The following is a 24,418-nucleotide window of genomic DNA, read 5'->3' as shown; positions in this document are numbered from 1 at the left end:
ACACATACAGTAGTTAGGTCCCTTGTACCCCTATACAGTAGTTACACCCCTCTGTACCCCTACATAGTTACACCCCTCTGTGCCTCCATAGTTTTAAGGTGTCCCTGTAGTATATAGACCCTCATGTGCTCCTCCAGTTATATACAGCCCTCCTGTGTGCTTCCCCATTAGTATATAGCCCCCCTGTGCACTCTCCCCAGTAGTATATAGCCCCCCTGTGCTCTCCCACAATAGTATATAGCCCCCCTGTGCTCTCCCCCCAATAGTATATAGCCCTTCTGTGCTCTCCCCAATAGTATATAGCCCCCCTGTGCTCTCCCCAATATATAGCCCCCCTGTGCTCTCCCCCATAGTATATAGACCCCTGTGCTCCCCAATAGTATATAGACCCCCCTGTGCGCTCTCCCATTAGTATATAGCCCTCCTGTGCTCCCCAATAGTATATAGACCCCCCTGTGCGCTCTCCCATTAGTATATAGCCCCCCGTGCTCTCCCACAATAGTATATAGCCCCCCTGTGCTCTCCCCCCAATAGTATATAGCCCCCCTGTGCTCTCCCTCCAATATTATATAGCCCCCTGTGCTCTCCGCCCAATAGTATATAGCCCCCCTGTGCTCTCCCCAATATATAGACCCCCTGTGCTCTCCCCCATAGCATATAGCCCCCTGTGCTCCCCAATAGTATATAGCCCCCTGTGCTTCCCAATAGTATATAGCCCCCTGTGCTCCCCAATAGTATATAGCTCCCATGTGCTCCCAAATAGTATATAGACCCCTGTGCTCCCCAATAGTATATAGCTCCCCCATAGTATATAGCTCCCCTGTGCTCCCCCATAGTATATAGCTCCCCTGTGCTCCCCCATAGTATATAGCTCCCCTGTGCTCCCCCATAGTATATAGCCCCCTGTGCTTCCCCATAGTATATAGCCCCCTGTGCTCCCCAATAGAATATAGCTCCCCTGTGCTCCCCCATAGTATATAGCCCCCTGTGCTCCCCCATAGTATATAGCTCCCCTGTGCTCCCGAATAGTATATAGCTCCCCTGTGCTCCCCAATACTATATAGCCCCCTGTGCTCCCCCATAGTATATAGCCCCCTGTGCTCCCCCATAGTATATAGCTTCCCCATAGTATATAGCTCCTTTGTGCTCCCCAATAGTATATAGCCCCCTGTGCTCCCCCATAGTATATAGCCCCCTGTGCTCCCCCATAGTATATAGCTCCCCAATAGTATATAGCCCCCTGTGCTCGCCAGTAGAATATAGCCCCCTGTGCTCCCCCATAGTATATAGCTCCCCTGTGCTCCCCAGTAGTATATAGCTCCCCTGTGCTCCCCCATAGTATATAGCTCCCCTGTGCTCCCCCATAGTATATAGCCCCCTGTGCTCCCCCATAGTATATAGCTCCCCTGTGCTCCCTCATAGTATATAGCCCCCTGTGCTCCCCCATAGTATATAGCTCCCCTGTGCTCCCCCATAGTATATAGCCCCCTGTGCTCCCCCATAGTATATAGCCCCCTGTGCTCCCTCATAGTATATAGCTCCCCTGTGCTCCCCCATAGTATATAGCTCCCCTGTGCTCCCCCATAGTATATAGCCCCTGTGCTCCCCCATAGTATATAGCCCCCCTGTGCTCCCCAATAGTATATAGCCCCCTGTGCTCCCCATAGTATATAGCTCCCCTGTGCTCCCCCATAGTATATAGCCCCCTGTGCTCCCCAATAGTATATGTGCTCCGCCTCCCATATAACATTGAAAAAAACAAACACTTTTACTCACCTAGGTCCACGCGTTCCTCTTCTCTTCCCTCTTGTGACCGCACTTCCTGCAGTCACAAGAGGCTGCATTCCCCTTACCCTCGCGCCGACGCTCCAGTGACGTTGGGTGCTAGAGGGAGAGTGCGGCCTCTTGTGACTGCAGGAAGTGCGGCCACAAGAGGGACTGACAGGGAGGGAGCCAATGGCTCTCTCTCTGTCAGTAACGCTGCCGCTGAAGCGCCGCAGCGGCAGCAGGCGGGCGGGGGCAGCGGCGGACGGGGAGGCCCTGCAGGGGGCGCCATGGAGGGGTAAGTAGATTACCCATCCATGGTGCTCCCCCCTGACAGGCTGGTGGCCGGAGCCCTGTGCGTCCGCACTGGTCGCACATAGCAACGGCCGGCCTGCTTGGGGGGGCCCCTTTAACCAGTGGGCCCGGTGCACGTGCACCATTTGCCCTCTGGTTAAAGCGGCCCTGACCACAACCTTCAGCATCATGCCATATTAAAAGTAGACAATGGTGGCTGCAGTTTTTATTTACTGGACACCCAAATAAGGGGGCTGGGTTGTCAGTATTTACCATTACTGCTTGTGTAGGGGACTAAGCTGTGCAGTGGGAGGGGAATAGATGGAGGGAGGCAGGGAATAGAGGAGCTAGGGATGGAGGGCGGGGTTGTGGCCATGTTTGTGGGTGGGAGGAGGAGGTGGGAGGTATACAGAGGCAGGCCAGGGGAACAAGGCATTGTGGGGACTGTAGGAATATGCAGCACACAGGCACTGATCCAAACAGGAAGCTGGAGATGTAATCAGCAGAAACAGAGAACAGTGCAAGAGTGGGAAGAAATGTGACAGAAAGGAAGCCAGTAACCATCCCCCAGTGTGTGAGGAGTTTAAATTTTACAGGGGGTGCCTGGAGTACTCCTTTAAGAAATGTCATTTATGCAAGCAAGTTACTGATAGAAAATAGAGATTATGGAGCAAAAGTGACACCTCACATAGCCCCACATAGCCCCATAGACCAAAGTATAAAAGCGTTATAAGGATGGTAATAGAGAAATTTTAAACATATTTAGTTTTCTTTAAAAGGTTTACATTTTTTTAAAGTAGTCAAATTACAAAAAAGTATCAAAGTTATAGCAGGAGGTACTGTAGAAGTAAATATTGCTGCTCAGGAAGTGGAGCAGGTTGGGAGTTACACATATTTAGGGGTGCTCGTGGATAACCAGACTAGAGGTTTAATATTTTAATGTATGTAGCAAAATAAGTGACAAGTGGCATCTTTTTTCTCAGTTTTATTTGTTGGGGAAGTACTGTGTGGATGGCTAACACTAACAAACTCAACAAGCTTATTAGGAAGGCAAGCTGGAGGGGTTGGTTGCCTTCTGGATACTTTTGAGGCTCAGACTTTTTTCTTTTTAAAAGAACCAGTGAGGAGGTGGCTAAACATAACAACATGCACTTACCTCCCTGGTTCCATTGCTGGGGCCTATGTCCTCTGCTCCACTTCCCAGCCGCTTCCTGGTCTCAATGGGGACCTAGGTCATGAAATGTCAGGCCCTCTCAGCCAGTCAGCGACCGTAGCGGGGACCTCAGCGCTGGAGCTAGGGATGTACGTGCATGTTGTTATGTTCATCCACCTCCTCCCCAGCTCTTTAGAAAAAGAAAAGCAGCGTCTGGACTTCTCCTTTAACCCTTTAAGGACGTGGCCCATTTTCGTTTTTACGTTTTCGGTTTTTCCTCCTTGTGTTTAAAAGGTCATAGCACTTGCATTTTTCCACCTAGAAACCCACATGAGCCCTTATTTTTTGCGTCACTAATTGTACTTTGCAATGACAGACTGAATTTTTGCATAAAGTACACTGCGAAACCAGAAAAAAATTCAAAGTGTGGTGAAATTGAAAAAAAACACGCATTTCTTTTATTTGGGGGAAATGTGTTTTTACGCCATTCACCCTGGGGTAAAACTGACTTGTTATGCATGTTCCTCAAGTCGTTACGATTAAAACGATATATAACATGTATAACTTATATTGTATCTGATGGCCTGTAAAAAATTCAAACCGTTGTTAACCAATATACGTTCCTTAAAATCACTCCATTCCCAGGCTTATAGCACTTTTATCCTTTGGTCTATGGGGCTGTGCGAGGTGTCATTTTTTGCGCCATGATGTTATCTTTCTATCGGTACCTTGATTGCCCATATACGTCTTTTTGATCGCTTTTTATTAAATTTTTTCTGGATTTGATGCGACCAAAAATGCGCAATTTTGCACTTTGGGATTTTTTTGCGCTGACGCCGTTTACCGTACGAGATCAGGAATGTGATTAATTAATAGTTCGGGCAATTACGCACGCGGCGATAGCAAACATGTTTATTTATTTATTTATTTGTTTACTTTTATTTAAAACCTGGGAAAAGGGGGGTGATTCAGACTTTTATTAGGGGAGAGGGCTTTTTACTATAAACAACACTTTTTTTTTTTTTTTTACACATATACTAGAAGCCCCCCTAGGGGACTTCTAGTATATACACTGTGATCTCTCATTGAGATCTCTGCAGCATAGATATGCTGCAGAGATCCATGAGATCGGCACTCGTTTGCTTTCGGCTGCTGCAGCCGGAAACAAACGAGTGCCGAGCCGAGGACGGCGCCATCTTGGACGCGTCCCCGGCCGGCATCAGTAACGGAGATCGCTCCTCCGGGACAAGGTCCCGGAGGAGCGATCTCCCCCACTAGACACCAGGGAAACGTTGCCTCCGGTAATCGGAGGCAGCTGTCAACTTTGACAGCTGCCTCCGATTAGCTAATTAGCGGGCACGGCGATCAGACCGTGCCCGCTAATAGCGGCGGTCCCGGGCTACACGCGGCACCCGGGATCGCGGCACTTCAAAGCGGGGCCGCCGCGCGGCCCCGCTTTGAAGTGCAAGTGAGGACATAGGACGTACCGGTACGTCCTATGTCCTTAAGAGGTTAAAGGGGTAGTAGAGCAAAAAATTCTTAAGGCTGCATTCCCATGTTCTGTTTTCCTCACAGAACACGGACATGGAATGCTTGTAACGGACTTTACCCCGCCCGGGCAGCATCTGTAATTAGATGCTGGGAACGGGGGAACTGTACAGATATACACAGCACTGTAATGACAGAGCCACGCGGCTGATTCATTACAGTGTGTCGCATATCTGTGCAGTTTCCCCGCTCTTAGCATCTAATTACAGATGCTGCCCGGGCGGGGGAGAGTTCGTTACAGGCATTCCATGTCCGTGTTCCATAAGGAACATGGAACGTGGGAATGCAGCCTAAGAAGTGGATAGTGATAATGAGCAATAACTCCCACCCATTATATGGGCTGTTTATGAGGCAAAGAGTATTTCAGTAACAATCTAATTCAACTAAGATGTAGGAAAAGATAAAGGAAATAGGTACATCACAGCATATTGTAGTTCTGTTTCTCACTTTGACAGCTGAATACTTTTTACTGCCAGATATGTCAGGCAGCTGGCCTGACATGGATAATAACTAGAGATGAGCGAACCTCGAGCATGCTCGAGACGATCCGAACCCGAACTTTCGGCATTTGATTAGCAGTGGCTTGGATAAAGCCCTAAGGCTATGTGAAAATCATGGACATAGTCATTGGCTGTATCCATGTTTTCCAGACAACCTTAGAGCTTTATCCAAGTTCAGCAGCCCCAGCTAATCAAATACCGAACGTTCGGGTTCGGATCGACTCGAACCCGAACCCCGGTTCACTCATCTCTAATAATAACCTCCTTCTTGCTATCAATGCTTTGCATCAATATTTTGCATAGAATGGAATTACAGTGGTGCCTTGGATTACGAGGATAATTTGTTTCGGGACTGCACTCTTAAACCAAAGCGGATTTTCCCATAAGAAATCATTGAAATGCAGACAATTGGTTCCACATCCCATAAATAATGTTTTATTATTATTGTTGTTGTTATTATTATTATTATTATTGTTATTATTACTCTGAGTAACATTTAAAACAAATGAAACAAACATTTAGAAACAGCGGAATATGTCATATCATAAGTTACTTAAAGGTATAGCAATCAGCATGTGAAGTATAATGTATAGTAAGTGCATAAACTGGAAAAAACAGAAGAAGTTTGTAGATACAGGATGGAACTGCAGATCCCCATAATGCAGTAGAGTAGTACAACAGGCTAGAATAGAGAAGCATGCACTCTCTGTCCGGGGAGAGAGGGGTTACAGCTATGAGGAGATTACCTCCACAGTACTCTGATACAAGCCCCAGCATGAAGTCCATCTGCTATGATTTGAAAGATGAGGGAGACTTCTTGGGTCAGAGTACAGGGCTTTAGACCCCGCTATGCAGACAGTGCCCCTCCCCCACTTGCTCTCTCACCCAGGGAGCTCTCAAACCAAAGCAATGCTCTTAAACCAAGTTACAATTTTAAAAACTGTGAGCTCTTTTTGCAAAGCTCTCTCAATCCAAGTTACTCCTAAACCAAGGTACCACTGTATTGATTTTTTTTTTTATTTTAGAATTGTATTGCAACATAGAAAATATACAATTGTGTTTCAATTCAGGCATTCCTTTAGGTTGCTTTTAGTAAACAGTATGTATCTAATGCATGTCTGTACCTTTAAGCCATTTCGATGTCATTGGATACTACAAAGCAGCAGTGATGAGTTTGCATATCTGGTTCAGTACAGCAAGGTCAGTAGGAATTGCAGGTTGGTGCATGCTGTCTTTGCTCTAGAAATAAGTGGCAGTCACTAATCATTTGTGTTACATATTTTATCCCATGTTATTATATTCATTACTGTTTCCAGTGCATCTGATTTAATGCTCAGATGTACTGCAGTATCTGATGCTTCTGGACTCCAGCCAAAACCAACCCTAAAATGCAGCATTTTGAAGAATATTTGTGCTAATGCTTATGAGAAGCACTTTCTTCCCATTAATTATTTTTTCCATTTCACAAAAAACACTGTGTGATGGTGGTGGCGGGGAGGGGGGGGTTAACACACAGTGTACTTTAAATTCAGACTTGACAATTGCAGCTCATTTGCACTGTAGCTCCAGCGAAAGAAGATTGCCAACTTAAGGTAGGACCATTTATTACACTTTATTAATTTTATAAAAGTGATATACCTGTATAGATCTGTACATTCACTGCATACCATTTTTATCATTCTTAGACATGACCTTAATAATGACAAATGCTGTGTATATATGACATAAGGCAATCAAAATATTTCAACCTTTGTCATGTTATGGTACATTCTGAACCGGTTACCTTTATATAGTACAAGATAATAAGTGAATAGACAGACTTTTTTAGCTGTATATCTTATACCTTGCATACATTTAAAGTCGATTAATCATTAACAGTTAATGTACTGTATGTGAAATATTCAATGAACTATTTAGTACGTTTGTGCTGACTTGTACTGTATTTTCTTAAAGGGTTAATCCCACTTTATAAAGTAATGGCATATTGCTGGGTTATACCATCATTATAGGGGAGGGATAGGGGAGTCCAGCTGCACAGCACCACCTCTATCCACCTGGATGTGTAGGGACCACTATTTAAAAAAAATTGAACTAAACCATGAATTTATAATAGGGCCATGTGACAGATCCCAAGTCATAATTTTATGCATTGTGAATGCCCCCTTTAAATGTTCTGCCTTAAAGCAGATTTGGATTACTTTAAGGTGAATCTGTCAGCTGCAATCCATGTTACAAACTGCTGACACTGTTAGATAGCTGTTAGGTCAGTGAGACATATGGTACTTTTTTCATATCTGTCTGTAACATAACATAGCAGTAACTTAGCAGTATATCATCCCATTTGATGTATTGCCATTGCCAAACTGCAACAAAGTTAAGTATCCAAAAACATATAAACATATAACTAACACATGTATTGTGCACACAATATTTCATACAATAGCTATTCATTGATCTATATCACACTGACAGCAGATTCACTTTACAAATTTGCTGATTGTTTTCCTTTATTTCTATATACTGGTGTCATGTTTCTTTGTGATCCTTCTGAAAGGATAATGTGAAGACTGCTGACATGTTTTTTTTTCTACAGAAAAGGAATTATCAGCATATTATTATGCTAAATGGCCAGAATGAAAACAGCAAAATTTCAATATAATGTTATCATATACAAATGTTGCCAACACCAACATAAGTAAAGTGGAGTGATATGTAGGTACAGCATTGCCGCTCACTGTTACATATTCTCTGGGGTCAGTAAATGTATACTGCTGCTGGAGGTGAGTAGTGCATTGCCACTCACTCACGCCCTGTCCCCAGCCCAGCAAATGTGTACAGAGAGGTTGCTGCAATTGGTTGCTGCAATTTACTGGTAGGCCAGTAACATTGAAATAGACAGGAGGGGCGGCTTCTGATAGCTCTCCCTTTGATTTGATCTCTGATCTCCTCTGTTTTTTTTTTCCAAACATATCTTTATTGTTTTCACATTTATAACAAGACAGCAAGTAAGCGAAGAGAATTGCTGTAAAATCGCATTTACAGGTCAATAAGTAATCTAGATGAATTCCAGAACATAAGACACATAAGCGGTGCTTGCTATATAAAATTCCTAACATCAGATACTAGAAAAATAACCCCAAACTGTTCCCCCCCCTCTCCCCCTCCCCTGAAACCCCCCCCCTCCCCCAGAATATCCCCCCCCCCCAAAAAAAAACATCCCACCCCCACCCTTAAACAACCCCCCCTCACCTGCAGGAATAGGAACTCGCACCCACCCATCCAATACATTGCTTAATTCTGAATTTTCAGGACTCCCAATGAGCCCGCAATATCTGCCTTCAGATACCATGTGGTGTTTCGGAAAGGGAACATCACCCTCCTGATCTCTGCCTGGTCTAGAAAAGTAATTATAAACGCCCTCAATTCCCTTGCTGGTTCAGCGTCCAATAGGTCCATTTGCAAATAATGTTTCATTTGCGACAAGATGTGTTCTACAGAGGGCATCTCCCCCGTAAGCCACCTTGCCAGTATGCCACGTTTAGCTACCAAAATCCATAAATGAAAGAGATGTGTAACCTTAACATCAGGTGGGGGGATATGCAACATCATAAGATGGGGAGTAAGTGGACAGGTGAAATGTAATTTATTTTCCAACCAGGCCAACAATGTCGACCAAAATGCCTGAACTATAGGGCAGGAGTATAAACCATGTTCCAAATCCGTACCCACCTCCCCACATTTCGGACATGCTATAATTCTGTTGGGATGAGTCGGTGTCCTAGGGAATGAGAACCCATACGTGGCATGGTGCATTATTCGGAATTGGGATTCCCTCCACTGTTCTGAAACAATAATTGACCGTACAGTATTCCACCCCTTCAGTGCTTGAACCAATAGATCCTCCATAGGCCATTTAGTTGCCCAATAGTTCAGGATAGTGGATGCCGGCCCTTTGGTAACTGCATCTCTAAGGGTCGTATACAGAGCAGAGAGAGAGTGCATAGGAATAGAGGTAGTAACATACATAGATATGGGATTAGAAGACAGTTCTGTATTTAAGTTGCGCAAACGGGAGAACAAGAAACTATGAATTTGGTGGAAGGCTAGAAAATGGCCTGGGCCTAGCCCAAACTTAGTCTGCATCTCGGGGAAGGTTAGATACCGTTTCTCGGAGGTGCACACCAAGTCCTGTACTTTTAGAATACCTCTAGTCCTCCAGTGGGTAAAAAGAGGGTTTTGTTGTCCCTGTGGGAAGGCTGGGTGGTGCCAAAGGTCTAAAAGGGTACTAACTTGCCATGGGAGCCCCAGTAGTTTCCGGCCTACTTGCCATGCCTTAATAGAGTCACGGAACAACAAGCTGAGTTTGATGTCACGCGGCATGTCCCCGTATTTTGTGTGGAGTAGGCTATTAAGGGACCAGGGCTGCGCCAGATGGGCCTCTAACGTATAGTTGGAGTAAGTACTAGATCCTCGCAGCCAGTCCAGCCCATGTCTCAGGAGACATGCGATATTGTATAAGCGAGCATCAGGCAAGTTTAAACCTCCCCTCTCTTTGGGTAGCATGAGCTTCTTGTGAGCTATTCTTGGCCTCTTTGCAGACCAGATAAATTTGCAAATAGCTGTTCTGATAAGATTTACATCAGCATGTTTTAATAGTAACGGAATGGTCTGGAGTGGATACAGGAGCTTGGCAAATCCTACCATTTTAACTAAGGCCACTCTGGCGAAAAATGAGAGAGGTAAGTGGGACCAACGTTGGAGGTCAGAGCGGATTTTTTGTATTGTGGGAGGAAAATTTAAGGAGTAAAGGGATCCTGAGTTGGTGCCGATCTTAATACCTAAATATGTAATAAAGTGCCTGGTGGACCGAACCTGCAAAGACAGTGGCGTCAGGGAGCCAGGGGCTGGATTTCGGGAGAGGTCCAATAAATTGCTCTTGTCCACATTGACCTTGAATCCGGACTGCTGCTCAAAGTCATGCAGATACTGGAAAACTTTAGCCAGATCTTTACCAGCATTGTCTAAAAAGACCAGAAGGTCATCGGCAAAAAGAGCAATGCGCACCTCATGTGCCCGTACTTTGACGCCCTCAATATCTACCGCTCTCTGAAGCCGAAGGGACAGGGGTTCGATAGCCAAATTAAAGAGGAGGGGCGAAAGGGGGCACCCCTGCCGTGTCCCCCTTTGCAGTAAGAAGGCGGCAGAGAGAAACCCTGGTGTATGTATCCTAGCTACGGGAGATGTATACAGAGCTCTTATATAGTTCATGAAGGGCCCCGTGAAACCCATCCGGTCCAACACCCGCAACATCCATCCCCAGCTCACGCTGTCAAAAGCTTTCTCGGCGTCAATAGAGAGTAGAGCTGGAGATGGATGCACATGGGGTCGGAGCGTTATCTCATCCAACACCGCCATCACCTTACGCACATTCATTACTGCAGAACGGCCTCTTACAAACCCAACCTGTGAGGGAGAAATAAGATCTGGGAGAATGCAAGCTAAACGCTCTGCCATGATTTTAGATATCAATTTCAGGTCCAAGTTCATTAAAGAAATTGGCCGATAGGATGATGGGGAGTGGGGGTCCTTGCCGGGTTTCAGCAATAGCTTTATGTGAGCAGTGTTGGACACGTTAGGGATAGGGGCCCCCCCCAAGTAAGAGGAAAAAAGGGATAGCAGTGTTGGGGAGATGTCGTCACTTAAGATCTTATAAAAGTCGGCTGAAAACCCGTCAGGACCGGGTGCCTTATGATGCTTCAGTGTAGATAAGACTTGTTTAAGTTCTTCTAGTGAGACAGGTGAGTTGAGAATGGCTAGCTGTTCCTCTGACAACGCTGGTAGTGCATGGTCCTGGAGCCAATCCGGCGGTACTTTATTATCAGTCCTGGGTGGGACTGAATATAGAGTTTCATAGTAGTTCATTAGTACAGAATTAATCATCCGAGGGTCTCTCTGTGGAAGGCCACTAGCATCAGTGAGTTGTGATATGTGTTGGGGAGTGTATGGTCCCTTTGCAAAACGGGCCAGCAATCTGCCAGCCTTACTGCCATGGCGAAACAATAAGGCGTCAAAGTAAGATCTATTCAAGTTCTCTTTTCGCTCCAACCACTGCTCATATTGTTGACGTGTGTCCTGCCATTTCTTTTTTGTGTCTACTGAGGGGGCAGTCAGAAAAGCTGTATAAGCATCTCGTAGTGCAGTACTTAGCTGCCGCAGCTGTACTGAGACCCTTTTCTGCATAGTCGCCTTATAGGCCATTATGCGGCCCCGAAGAACCGCTTTAGCGGTGTCCCAGAACAGCTGCGGTTGGGACACATGTCCCGCATTGTCCGTGGAATATTCCAACCACCACGCCTTTAACAAAGATTTAAAGTCATCATCTTTGGCTAACCCAATAGGAAATTTCCATAAGAAATCAGTACCTCTAGGTAACTGGGTATGAAAAGTACATACTAAGGGAGTGTGGTCTGATATGACCATATCTTCCAAGGTGTGTGAATTTAATCTAGGGAGAAGGGCAGCTGAGACTAACACGTAATCAATGCGGGACCATGAGCCGTGCACCGGTGAGAAATATGAATATTCTCTCGCGTCTGGGTGTAGATACCGCCATGTGTCCGTGAGTTGTTGGGACTGACAGAGGGATCGGAGCGGTGTGACAGCAGTACATGAGGAACGTGAACCAGTGCGATCTTCCACAGGAGACAAAACCTCGTTAAAGTCTCCCGCCACCAGTGTCAGTGGTAACTGAGCCGACGCCAGGTGACGGGAGAAATTGTCATAAAACGACTTGTTAGGGCCATTAGGGCCGTAGACATTATAAATCAAGACCTCCTCCGTAGGCGTATACGTAGTGCACACCATCTACCAGCGTCATCGCAGGAAAAATTCAAGACCTCACCTTGAAACGCTTTATGTACCAGAATGATCACACCCGCCCTATTATTTACCGCAGCTGATCCATAAACCTCCCCAACCCATAGTTTCCGCAACCTGAAAAAGTCTCCGCTACCCAAATGAGTTTCCTGAAGCAGTGCTAAGTCGGGTCGAAGCCTTTTCAGGTGGCGGAGGACCTTCATCCTTTTGTGAGGGGAGCGAAGGCCTTTTATGTTCCAGGATATCACACGCAACATAGCAATAATAAGATATGCTTAATATCTAGACAGTGCCCATGCGAGTTCACCACTCCTGCAGGATCCCACCCAACCTTTTCCCCACCCTCCCGACTAAACCGCCCTCCCCCCCAACAGAAAGAAAAAACAAGCTCCCTTGAAAACATTCTCCTGTCAAGGAAGCGCCGTTTCAGGACTTCACTTTTTTCCAGGCAGTAGGACTCTAACTAACTGTAAGAAATAACACCAGCTAACATATAAACCATCACCCCGGTCCCGGAGTAAACATAACAGTACTAAAGAGATTTGCTGCTTTGAACATGACCCTGATCACAGCATGTTAAGCCCTTTTAGTGATGTAGTGATAACCCCGAAAAGCTTGGCGGAGGAAATAACAAACGTTCACAGGGCAAACCCTTCAGTTGAGCAGGCGTAATCCAACACGAGAAGCGTTCTTAGGCATGTGGAAGAGAAGAACGCCTGCGTCTCTGCTCCCTTGGCGGGCTGAACCAATCTGATCCCTGCCGGCGAGGTGAAGTATTGTCTCCCCACGATGCAGGAGATTTCTTGGGGCTGCGAGCTCTCCTTGGCGTGGCGGGGTCTATGTTAAGTTCCTGGAAAGATGTTCTTTGGCATCGTCAGGGGAGTGATAGGTGGAGAACGAGCCATCCGGGTGGAACACTCGTAAGGTAGCTGGATGGAGGAGGGCGAACCGGATCTTCTTTTGGTACAGTACAGAGCAAATAGGGGAAAACAGCTTCCTCCGTCTTGTTGTCTCAGCGGAATAATCACCAAAGATCAGGAGCTTGTGATCCTCATAAAACAGGCCCCCTTTTAGACGGCGGAAGACTCGCAAAATGTCAGTTTTATCCGCATAGTCTAAATAGCGCACAATCACCTGTCTCGGGCGCGCGCGATGTTGCAGCGCAGCGTGAGATGTATCCCCCGGTGCCGGTCTCAGATCTGGGCCCAGGCGGTGCGCCCGCTCCACTTTACATATACGGTCAATGTTTAACCATTCAGGGATCAGTACCTCACAGAAGTGCTTTAGATCTTTTTGGAGAATCGTTTCCGGTACCCCCACGACCCGAAGGTTGTTCCTTCGGGAACGATCCTCCAAATCCTGGATCTTATCCCATAACTTGCGGGTTTCCTGGGCAAATATACCCTGCGGAGAGGAAAGAGTGTCCATCTGATCTTCCATATTTTGGATGCGTGTCTCTATCTCCTCTATCCGCTCGCCCTGTTGCTTTACTTCAGCTTGAAGCTGCTGGAATTGATGGGCTATAGTAGTTGCCAGGGTCTCTTGTAGGTCAGGGGCTAACCGGGTGGCTACCTCACCTGCCAATTTTACATAGTCCACGTGCACCGAGGATGCTTCCCCCCTGCCGTCTGATGATCCTTTTGTGGAGCGAGTGGGAGAAGCTGTTCTCTGACCTGCGTCATCTCGGCCTTCCGCCATGATGGTCTCCTCACGCTGTGTAAGATTTTTCACTGAACCTCGGGTTTTCGGGCCAGGAGTTTGCAGAAACCGGTCCATAGTGATGGATTATACCCTCGGACACTCAGTCGGGTAAGTTGTGCCGTGGTGCGGGTGGTAGCAGCTAATTAGCAATGTTGGGACCCGGAGCTGCGGTCTGAGACGTCCTCACTGCATGGCGCCGGAACCGGAAGTCTGATCTCCTCTGTTGTGTGTGGAAGAAGTTAGGGAACTGGGAGAGAACAGCAGTGCTGGCACAGTTAAGTAAGCACAAACATACACATTAACCCCTAGCCTGTTCTTCCCCTGTTACTGTATCTAATAGTCAACTCTGACACCTGTGTTGTAATTATTAAACATACATGTCCTCTGTTGCTGTAACTGTTAGTAATCCCTATCCCCTCTTACTGTACCTGATAATCTACCCTGTCTCCTGTTGCTGTATTTGATCTTTGCTCATGTTAGTGCACCAAATCATCGCTCCTTTAAATGTTTCTGATTGTCGTCTCTATTAGATTATGTAATTGTCGCTTCTGTTACTGTACCTGATAAAATAGACTATTGCCAAATATAGTAAAAGTATTGTAATTGTAAATTATTAGCTCATTTTTTACACATAGATAACCCTAGAGATTTTCACATTTTTGACATTCTAAAGTTTTTCACAGAGAAAGGGTTAAAGTGTCACTGTCATAACTTTTAAACTCAATAGTCAATAATCAATAGTATATGTGAAATAAAGCAAGTTTGCACTATATATTCATTATAAAACAAAGCTATACTTACCAGAAATCCAGGTCCAGTCTCCTGAAGACAGATTTTTAGACTTGTGCTGATTGAAAAAACAGACTAAACACAGGGACCCAGATTTATCAAAGGGTGTAAAATTTAGACAGGTGCAAACTCCCCACAGCAACCAATTACAGCTCAGCTTTGAGCTCTGGTAAGATGAAAGCTGAGCTGTGATTGGTTGCTGTGAGCAGTTTGCACCAGTCTAAATTTTACACCCTTTGTTAAATCACCCCAGTTAGTCTGACTAGTACAGATTGTCACAGTTCACTGTGTCCATCAATTACAAGACTGCCTTCTCTCTGTGAGTGCTCAGATGACCTGGAAAGCACAGGACTTCCTGTTTCCTGACTCTTTGAAGAAAAAAAAAAGTCAGAAAACAGGAAGTGCTGTGTTTTCCATCATAACTAAAAAATAAATAATGAATGCATATTGCAAATCTATCTATATCTACTGTTGATATAGATTTTGAAAATTATAACGACAGTGATACTTTAATCGACTAAAATTAACAATGGAAATAAGGTGCATTTTGTCACAATAAAACAATCTCTGAATCACTTAGATATATTCAAGTTTCATGAAGTTATTAGCACATAAAACAAGATCATTTAAATTTGAAAAATAGGGCTCAAGGGGTTAGGTCCCTATAGAAGACTAAAAACATTTTTAGGCCATGCTCACACACTGTATGAACCATCCAGGTCAAACAACAGCCTATTTCTGAGATGTTCACCCAGCCGATACAGCAGTATCAGCTGGATGAACATCACTTTACTATAATTGGAATGCGGCACATTCGGTTGTGCCCGTGCTCCAATTTGTCATAGACTGCAGTGTAAAGTACGGCCAGGAGCTGTACTTTACACTGTGAGCACAGGCTATCTGCTCATTGAATCACAAAACAGACCTATTAATTATTTTGTGCGGCCGCGAAGAACCACAGCCGTAGTGTATACAGGGTGTATTCACTACGGCCGTGGTTACATAGACTGCTATTTAATAAAGCAGTGCTGTCGAACAACGGCCGTTGTTGCACTCTGCAACAACAGCCGTTGTTTAACAGCAAAATACACTGTGTGAATGTGGCCTTAACCCCTAGACGACCCATGAGGTAAATGTACGTCATGGCGCTTGCCTCTGCAGCCTGTTTTGGCCTTAATGCCCAGGGCCTATTTTTCAAATCTGACCTGTCTCTCTTTATGTAGTGATAACTCTGCGGTGCTTTTAATTATCGTGGTCATTCTGAGACAGTTTTTTCGTGACATATTCCTCTTTATGTTAGTGGTATACTTTGGTTGATACATTCAGTAGTTTAAAAAAAACACATTTGCGCAAAAACTTGAAAAATATACGTTTCTTTATATATTTAATATTCTCTTGTTCTAAGAAAAATAGTCATGCCACATGAACTAATTATTACTGCAACATCTACAACATGTCTACTTTATGGTGACGTCATTTGGGACCGTCCTTTTACTTGTTAAGATGTTAGAGGACTTCGAAATTTTGCAGCGAATTTTCAAGAAAATTTCTGATTCTGATTTTATTAGGGACCAGTTTAGTTCTGAAGTAGATTTGTGGGGCCTGTATGTTAGTTACCCCCATAAATCTCTCCACTTTAAAAACTGCAGCCCTCAAAGTATTCAAAGTAACATTTCATAAGTTTATTAACTCTTTTAGTGTTTCGTAAAAATTTAAGCAGGTTGCTGGAGAAATTAAAATTTTAAATTTTTTTTGGCAGATATTCCATTTTAATCCATTTTTTTTCCTTTAAAGGAGACCTGTCACCCCCTGTGCCGGGGTGACAGGCTCCCGACCCCCCGTTACAGCCCCATATACTCACCTGATCCTGCCGGGTCTCGCTTCCTGAGCCGGTCGGGTCATGGAGATATGAGCGCCCGAAGCCCGCCTTTTTTTTTATTTCAGTTTTTTTTTGCCATTATACCATGTCACAGAGGCCTTGCAGTGCCAACATATTTGTGTAAGACAAGTTGACGTTTCCATCTGTACCATTCTGGGGGACATGTTACACCCTGATCTTTTTTATTAAGTTTTTTTATGAGGTGGTACAAATAAAAAACACAATTTAGCAGCTGTTTTTGATTATTTTTTTGTACGCCGTTTACTATATGTTGGAGTTATGTGAGGGCTTTTTTTGCAGCATAAACTGATGTTTTTAGTGGTACACCTTTTGGGTACATGTGACATTTTGATAGCTTTTATCTATATTTTGTAGGGGGAGGGATTAACAAAAAAATTTCATTTTGGTTAGCTTTTAATTTATTTTTTTACAGCTTGAGGCTGGGTTCACACTATGTATATTTCAGGCAGTATTTGGTCCTTAAGTCAGGTCCTCATAGCAACCAAAACCAGGAGTGGATTGAAAACACAGAAAGGCTCTGTTCACACAATGTTGAAATTGAGTGGATGGCTGTCATATAACGGTAAATAACTGCCATTATTTCAATATAACAGCCGTTGTTTTAAAATAACAGCAAATATTTGCCATTAAATGACGGCCATCCACTCAATTACAACATTATGTGAACAGAGCCTCAGGCTATGTTCACACTACGTATATTTGAGGCTGTATATTTGAGGCTGTATAGCAACCAAAACAAGGAGTGGATTGAAAACACAGAAAGGCTCTGTTCACATAATGTTGTAATTGAGTGGATGGCCGCCATTTAATGGCAAATATTTGCTGTTATTTTAAAACAACGGCTGTTATATTGAAGTTATTTACTGTTATATGGCGGCCATCAACTCAATTTCAACATTGTGTGGACAGATCCTTTCTGTGTTTTTAATCCACTCCTGGTTTTGGTTGCTATGAGGACCTGACATGAGGACCAAATACAGCCTCAAATATACATAGTGTGAACCCAGCCTTAATAGGGTGGGATAATTAATGTAACGGATTAATAGACGGGGTCATTACGGATGCGGCGATACCAAATATGTGTATCTTATTCATAGGGGATCATTTATAAAGTGGGTATATTTATTTTTTATCTATATTTATTTATTTACCTATTTTATTTACTTATTTAACTTATTTGTTTGTTTATTTGTTTCTGTATGTATGTATGTAATTGTGTGTGTGTTTAACTTTAACTTTTCAGGTGCATCTATAATACATTACAGCACATGATCTGTATTATAGAATGAATGAACTGTCAGAAGGCTGACAGCTCATTCATACGATCAGACACCTGCCTCAGTGCAGGGGCCTGATCGTTCTAATTCATAGCAGCTCAGAAGCATAAATCAGCGTTTGGGTTTCTATGGCAACCCCCTGAAGCTACGCAATAGCTTGGGTGGGGTCGGAAGAAGCGGATCTCCCTCCGGCTCCCCCATAGACACTGTGGTCCCATTGCCTATGGGGTTAACTGCCCGGGGGGGGGGGGGGGGATTGCGGTCGGGGGTCTGTGCCGTAATGGCAGAGCAACCTCATTGATCTATGCACTATATCTATACTGCATAGATCTCAATGAGAGATCAATTTGGTTATACTAGAACTAGGGACTCCTAGTTAGTGTGTAAAAAATATAAAATAATGTTTTTTATTAATAAAAAAATCCCCTCCCCTAATAAAAATCTGAATCACCCCCTTTTCCCATTTTATAAATAAAAATAAATAAATAAACAAACATGTTTGGTATCTCCGCATGCGTATTCGCCTAATCTATTAAATTCTCATATTCCTGATCTTGCACGGTAAACAGCGTTAGCACGGGAAAATTCCAAAGTGCAAAACTGCACATTTTTAATCGTATCAAACCCAGACAAATAGTGATAAAAAGTGAACAAAAAGTCGCATATAAGCAAAAAAGTAATAGAACATTTTTTTTAAAGGTTTTAATTTTTTATAAGCTATCTATTAAAATAAAAGTTATGCAGGAACTGTCCAGAATAGGAGAGGCTTTCTATTGGAATCCCTATAGAAAACCTCTCCTGCTCTGGACAGTTCCTGTCTTGGCCAGAGATGTCAGCAGAGAGCACTGTGTCAGACTGAAAATAAAACATTTCCTGCAGGACATTTAGTAGCTAATAAGTAAGAAGTGGGAAGACTTGAGATTTTTAAATAGAAGTAAATTTCAGATATATGTAGCTTTTTGACACCATTTGATTTGAAAGAAAATTTTCGCTGGACAACCCCCTTAAAAGAAATTTTTCTTTATTTTCTTTTCTTCTTTATGAAGAAAAAGTTTAAATTCATCTTTCAATTAGTCAAAGATTACATTATTATTCACACACTGTGAAAGCCATAAATAAAGAAAAAAAAAATGGCAGAAGAAATTTCCAACTACCCCAAAATTGTATCAATCAAAAAACTATAGATCACTGTAGAATAATGAAAATGGTATAGGGGTTACATTTTTAAACATAGTGAAACATAATAAAAAGTAGATCTTCCCACACGCATATGTGTGGCATGCGAGTCTCACTGTCCTCCACATGGATTTATACTATATGACATCGTAATGCTCGGAATGAATAAGGGCAAGTTAGCCTGAAAAGCATCAGTTTCACAAATGAAATAACAAAGAAGTTATTGATCTAGGAGCTAGAGCGTTTCTGGAGTTGTATTCTATTTGTTTATAATTAAAAAAAATGGGGGAGCTCACCTCGGTCTATAAAACCGAAATAACAAGGGGTGCAGCTAAGTGTCCAAAGGAAACTATCACCACACTGGTGGTGTGCGCTTGAATATATAGTGTCCAGCTTTTTTTCTTTTTTCTGGTATTCTATCTGTTTGTCCCCAAGTCCAGGCTATAGTGGTGTGCCGCAAGGGTCTTTTCTAGGTCTTATTCTTTTTAATATGTTTGTAAGTGACATAGGAGAAGTTTGTCTGTTTGCTGATGACACAAAAGTGTGCAATAGGGTTGATATTCCTGGAGGTTTCAGTAATATGGAAAATGGTTTTGCTTTACTAGATAAGTGGTACAACCAATGGAAATTGCAGATCAATGTTTTCAAATGTAAAATAATGCACTTAGAGAGGAGGAATCCTTCATCCGAGTATCACATCAGCAGCACTGTGTTGGCAAAGACTTCAAAAGAGAAAAATTTAATGCTAGGGAATGCTGACAGCCTTAAAATGAGTCACCAGTGCAACCATGCGGTGGGGAAAATGAATTATATGCTATATGTATAACTAGAGGTATAACCAGTAAGAAGAAGGAGATTGTGATCCTGCTGTATAGAGCTCTAGTGACATCACATTTGGAATACTGTGTCCAGGTCTGGAGACCTCACCTAGATAAAGATATATTAAAGCGACTCTGTACCCACAATCTGACCCCCCCCGCCAAACCACTTGTACCTTCAGATAGCTGCTTTTAATCCAAGATCTGTCCTGGGGTCCGTTCGGCAGGGGATGCAGTTATTGTCATAAAACAACTTTTAATCCTGCAGCGCTGTGTCTAACGGTCGGGGCTTACATTTTTATATGCACTAGGCTGCCAACCTCTCTGTCCTTCCTCCCCACCCTCCTTATCATTAGGAATGCTCCAGGCAGATTGCTTCCTATTCCTCACCTGTGTGTATAATGAACATGGGCTGGATCGTTAATACACCTGTGCAAAGCTCAAACAGCAGTAAATGTTCCTGGATCATTCCTAATGGTGAGGAGGGTATGGATGAAGGACGGAGAGGTGGTGCCAGCCTAATGAATATACAAATATAAGCCCCGGCCGTTAGACACAGCGCTGCCGGATTAAAAGTTGTTTTTATGACAATAACTGCATCCCCTGCCGAACGGATCCCAGGACAGATCTTGGATTAAAAGCAGCTATCCGAAGGTACAAGTGGTTTGGGGGGGACAGATTGTGGGTACAGAGTCGCTTTAAGTTCTAGTTGCATCCATATACTGGCAGCATGATGGTCCAATAACATGACAAATACCATATACTTTTAACATGAGATAAGAGGAAATGAGACCTCAGAAGGCACTTTGACATTTTAACTCTTTTTAGATATGGCTAGATTAAAGTGTTATCATGTCTCTATTTAATATCAACACCATTTCAACAATACAAAAACACGTTTCTTTTTTGTTTTAGTACTCATGAACCATTTAATTCCACCACCAGCAATACAACAAGGACGCTAACTTTTGTAAGATATTGTGTAGGAAACTGAAAAAAGTAATTCTCAATAATTCTCAACGACCAGTGTCACATCAGCTGTTTAGTGTTGGCACCAGTTTATCTCATCAGCCATCTCATCACTCTGGAACCAGTGTAACATTGTGTAGCTTTCACACTATATCATGAAGTCTCTTACAGTACCAGTTGTCACAACACACACGGTCAATATCAGGTTTTTGGCCCGATTCTTGGGACAAGGGCTTATCTTATGTGGTCAGGTGTCTGGTCAGAAGTCACAGAAAAGTTCTAAATGTTTATTATGATTTTCAATACATTAGCTTTTTTCAAATGTTTAAACAATGTGCAATGGAGAACATATTACATCATACAAAACATGTGTTTAATTAGAGAAACCTTCCACTTTTAGTTCCAGCATGACCATAACTAAAGCCACATCAGCCAGAGCAGCTGTTGTGGGGCTTAGAATCGAAGGGGTCCCTCAAGTAAAAGAACATTGCCTCCCTGTCATGTGAATTCTAGTCATGAGATAATTTCAAACTGAACACTAGCAGTGCCTTCCTCCTTTGTACCAAACCAAGTATGCATAGGGAATGGTTATTATACACATGTATGCAACATAAGAATATGACCAAAGGCAGCTCTCTATAGAGTACAGTTTGTCTGATAGTGGTTAAAGCTTCATTTAAGAGATTGATCCCTGTTCACAGGGGATAAATGAAAGTGACAAGTCAAAAATTGATCATGAAAGGAAAGCGTATATATTGTAATAGGCCATTTATAGATCTACGCCACCAATTTTGACTATTGTTTTTTTCTTTAGATGTCTGAAACATTTTAAATTTAAAACCAAGTCTTTATGATGTCAAACGCTGAGAGCAGCATTAGTCAAGATGAAGACAGCTTTAGGCCACAACCCAAGAGAATATCACATTTGGTATCTAACTTCAGATATACTAACAAGATCAAGCGCAAGAAAAGGACAAACTATTCCTCTTCTCGAGATGAAAAGGTAACATTATTATTTATTAACATATGATATGATATACTAATATTTCCAAAGTTCTTATGAGTACCTTTACATCAGCTCTACAGTTCCTCAAACAGAAAGGCGGTGGGGTGGAGAAAAGACTATTTCTGTGGGCCAACGTGGTCTATCAGTCTGCAGAACTTTTTTAAGACCTATGTGTGTAGCCAATACAGACAAATGTCACTTGTCACGACAGGGGGAAGGGGTGAGTCCTGATCTCACAGCCTCTGTCCCTGCCTACTTGCCGATCTGCGATATTCATTATTTGTTGAGGTAAAGTGATTCAAACATTAGAGCAAAGGGTTCTTTACAGTAATGTAGCCAAACTTTGCAATGCCCTTCAAGGTAATATTAATTGATACAATGACTGTATTGACTTGATTCTGTGAGTTTGGCTATTATGCTTATTAGGATTGGAGAAGTAATCTCACTGGTGGAGACATAAGAAAAAACTGTGATGTTATTTGATCTCCAGCAAGGTAGTTGTCTGTTCTGGCCTGTTTTTTCTTGGAATGGGTGGAAGGTTGGTAGTGGGGCTTCCCATTCCACATCCCTTCACTCCAGGTCTTGTGAGTCTGGGTTGAGCCAGCACAGGTGCTGTGGCTGAATGATTAGCTGACTATAAAAACAAACCCTGCAGAAAGAGAAATGGTGTGTTTACACAGACAAATTTATGTGACAGATTATTGAAGCCAAAGCCAGGAATGGATTTGAAATGTTCTCTGTTTATAGTCTATTTCTGGCTTTGGCTTTAACAATCTGTCACAGATCTGTCAGATAAATCTGTCTGCGTAAACACACCCTTTGGCTTGGTGTAGCTGAGAATGCAGTAAGGTTATTGGCCTCCAAGGAGCTGAATACCTGGCTTAGGTAAAGGACTGTGCTCTGTCATGTGTATGTGTTGTGTCCAGCTAGTAGTAAGCTGCACATATAGTCAGGAGTTCAAGGGTATGTTCACACTGAGTAAATCAGGCGGGATTCCGCAGCAGAACTTTCCGCCACGGAATCCTGCCTGTCTCAGTGTGTCATAGCCTGTCTATGGGGGAGTGACATGTCACTTCTTTGAGTGAAAAAAGCAGCGGCAGTGGAGGTGCGTGAGCTCTCCCATAGACAGGCTATGACACACTGAGACAGGCGTGATTCTGCCTGATTTACTCAGTGTGAACATATCCTTACTGTTTTTTAAGGGTATATTCACACGGGCAGGCTCGCAGCGAGATTCTCGCTGCGAGCCCGGCAGGTCCTGTCAGTTCCCATAAACTACATACTTGCTGCGGTCTAAACGACCGCAGCAAGTATGTAATTATACTGCGCTTAACCCCTTCTACTCCCGCCGACTCCCCCGCTGTAAGCAGCATACTTTACCTGTCCTTGCTGCACGGGTCCGGCGTCCTGCTCTCCCGCCCGGCCAATCAGTGGCTGCGGCTGGGCAACACACTAATTGGCCGGGCGGGAGAGCAGGACGCCGGACCCGTGCAGCAAGGACAGGTAATGTATGCTGCTTACAGCGGGGGAGCCGGCGGGAGTAGAAGGGGTTAAGCACGGTATAATTACATACTCGCTGCGGTCGTTTAGACCGCAGCAAGTATGTAGTTTATGGGAACTGACAGGACCTGCCGGGCTCGCAGCGAGAATCTCGCTGCGAGCCCGCCTGTGTGAATATACCCTAAAAGTGCTGGACAAGCAGGGTTTTATTTTGTTTTATGCACATGCTAATAAATACAGCCAAGTATCACTGTCTCTGACTGCTGTTTACACAGCAATCCTGCACTCTATTGAACTAATTCTCCCACAGTGCTTACCTAATGACCATAGAGAGGACCTTTCACTATTCCTGGCATGTCTTTTTTAGCAAATAAATGTAATGTACTGTACATTAAATAATAATCTTAGAACACCTTTTCTTATAGCTCTATGCTGTGCTGTTCCTCGGTTATTCTTACCAGAAAGGTGTGACTGAATAACCAGCTGAGTGTTACCAATTGGCTTGTGTCCCTAAACTGTCTGACACTATCCAATCGGAGCCGACAGTGCCAGACTATCTTGGGACAAACTCTTAAAAAGGCACTGTCGCAATTTTTTCTTTTTTAAAAAATAAATAAATAACAGGAGTTGTGCTAACAATCATTTTTGCGGGATAAGTTTTTTTTATATGTTTAACCCCTTCCCCCAAAATGACGTCCAGGGACTTCATGAAAAGCAGTGCCATTCTGCATCATGACGTCCCTAGACATCATGCTTTCCCTGCCTCCCCCCGCTGTCCCTAGGTGTGATCCGGCAGATCTTTCTGCTTCTGACCAGGAGCGGTTCTCTATGCACTGAAGTGTACTGCTCAACTACCTAGGGTACATCTAGCATCGTTCAGCACCCAGCTGGTGTGTGTGTGTGTGTGTGGAGTCATATGGTATATTTATCTGATAAAGGTGTTATTTTTGGAGGGGGCAAGCTATGCCTCAGCTCCTCAGCAGGTCTGGAACCCCAGGACCCTGATACAGTAAGCAGCAATGTGCTATGCACTACTTCTTACTGTACAGCCCAAAGAGATAGGTGGTGATGCTGTTGCATTTGCTATTGCTTTTCAGTGCTCTCCCATGCACTGCTAGGGGTGTGTAAATAGACTACTCTTCCGGCC

At 43.6% G+C, this 24,418-nt stretch overlaps 1 protein-coding gene across 1 annotated transcript in view; it reads left to right on the top strand.

Moving 5' to 3' along the window:
• The first annotated feature begins 21,618 nt into the window (after positions 1 to 21,618).
• TRPM2 (transient receptor potential cation channel subfamily M member 2) overlaps positions 21,619 to 24,418 on the top strand; it is an 82,043-nt gene continuing 79,243 nt past the window's right edge. Inside the window, exon 1 of the mRNA XM_069985318.1 lies at positions 21,619 to 21,768. Within this exon, the coding sequence (XP_069841419.1) occupies positions 21,619 to 21,768 (150 nt within the window). The remainder of the gene's footprint in view (positions 21,769 to 24,418) is intronic.

Source organism: Dendropsophus ebraccatus, chromosome 9, assembly GCF_027789765.1.
Source record: "Dendropsophus ebraccatus isolate aDenEbr1 chromosome 9, aDenEbr1.pat, whole genome shotgun sequence".
In the NCBI taxonomy this organism is placed as follows: Eukaryota; Metazoa; Chordata; class Amphibia; order Anura; family Hylidae; genus Dendropsophus; species Dendropsophus ebraccatus.
This window is presented reverse-complemented; position numbering and strand designations above follow the sequence as displayed.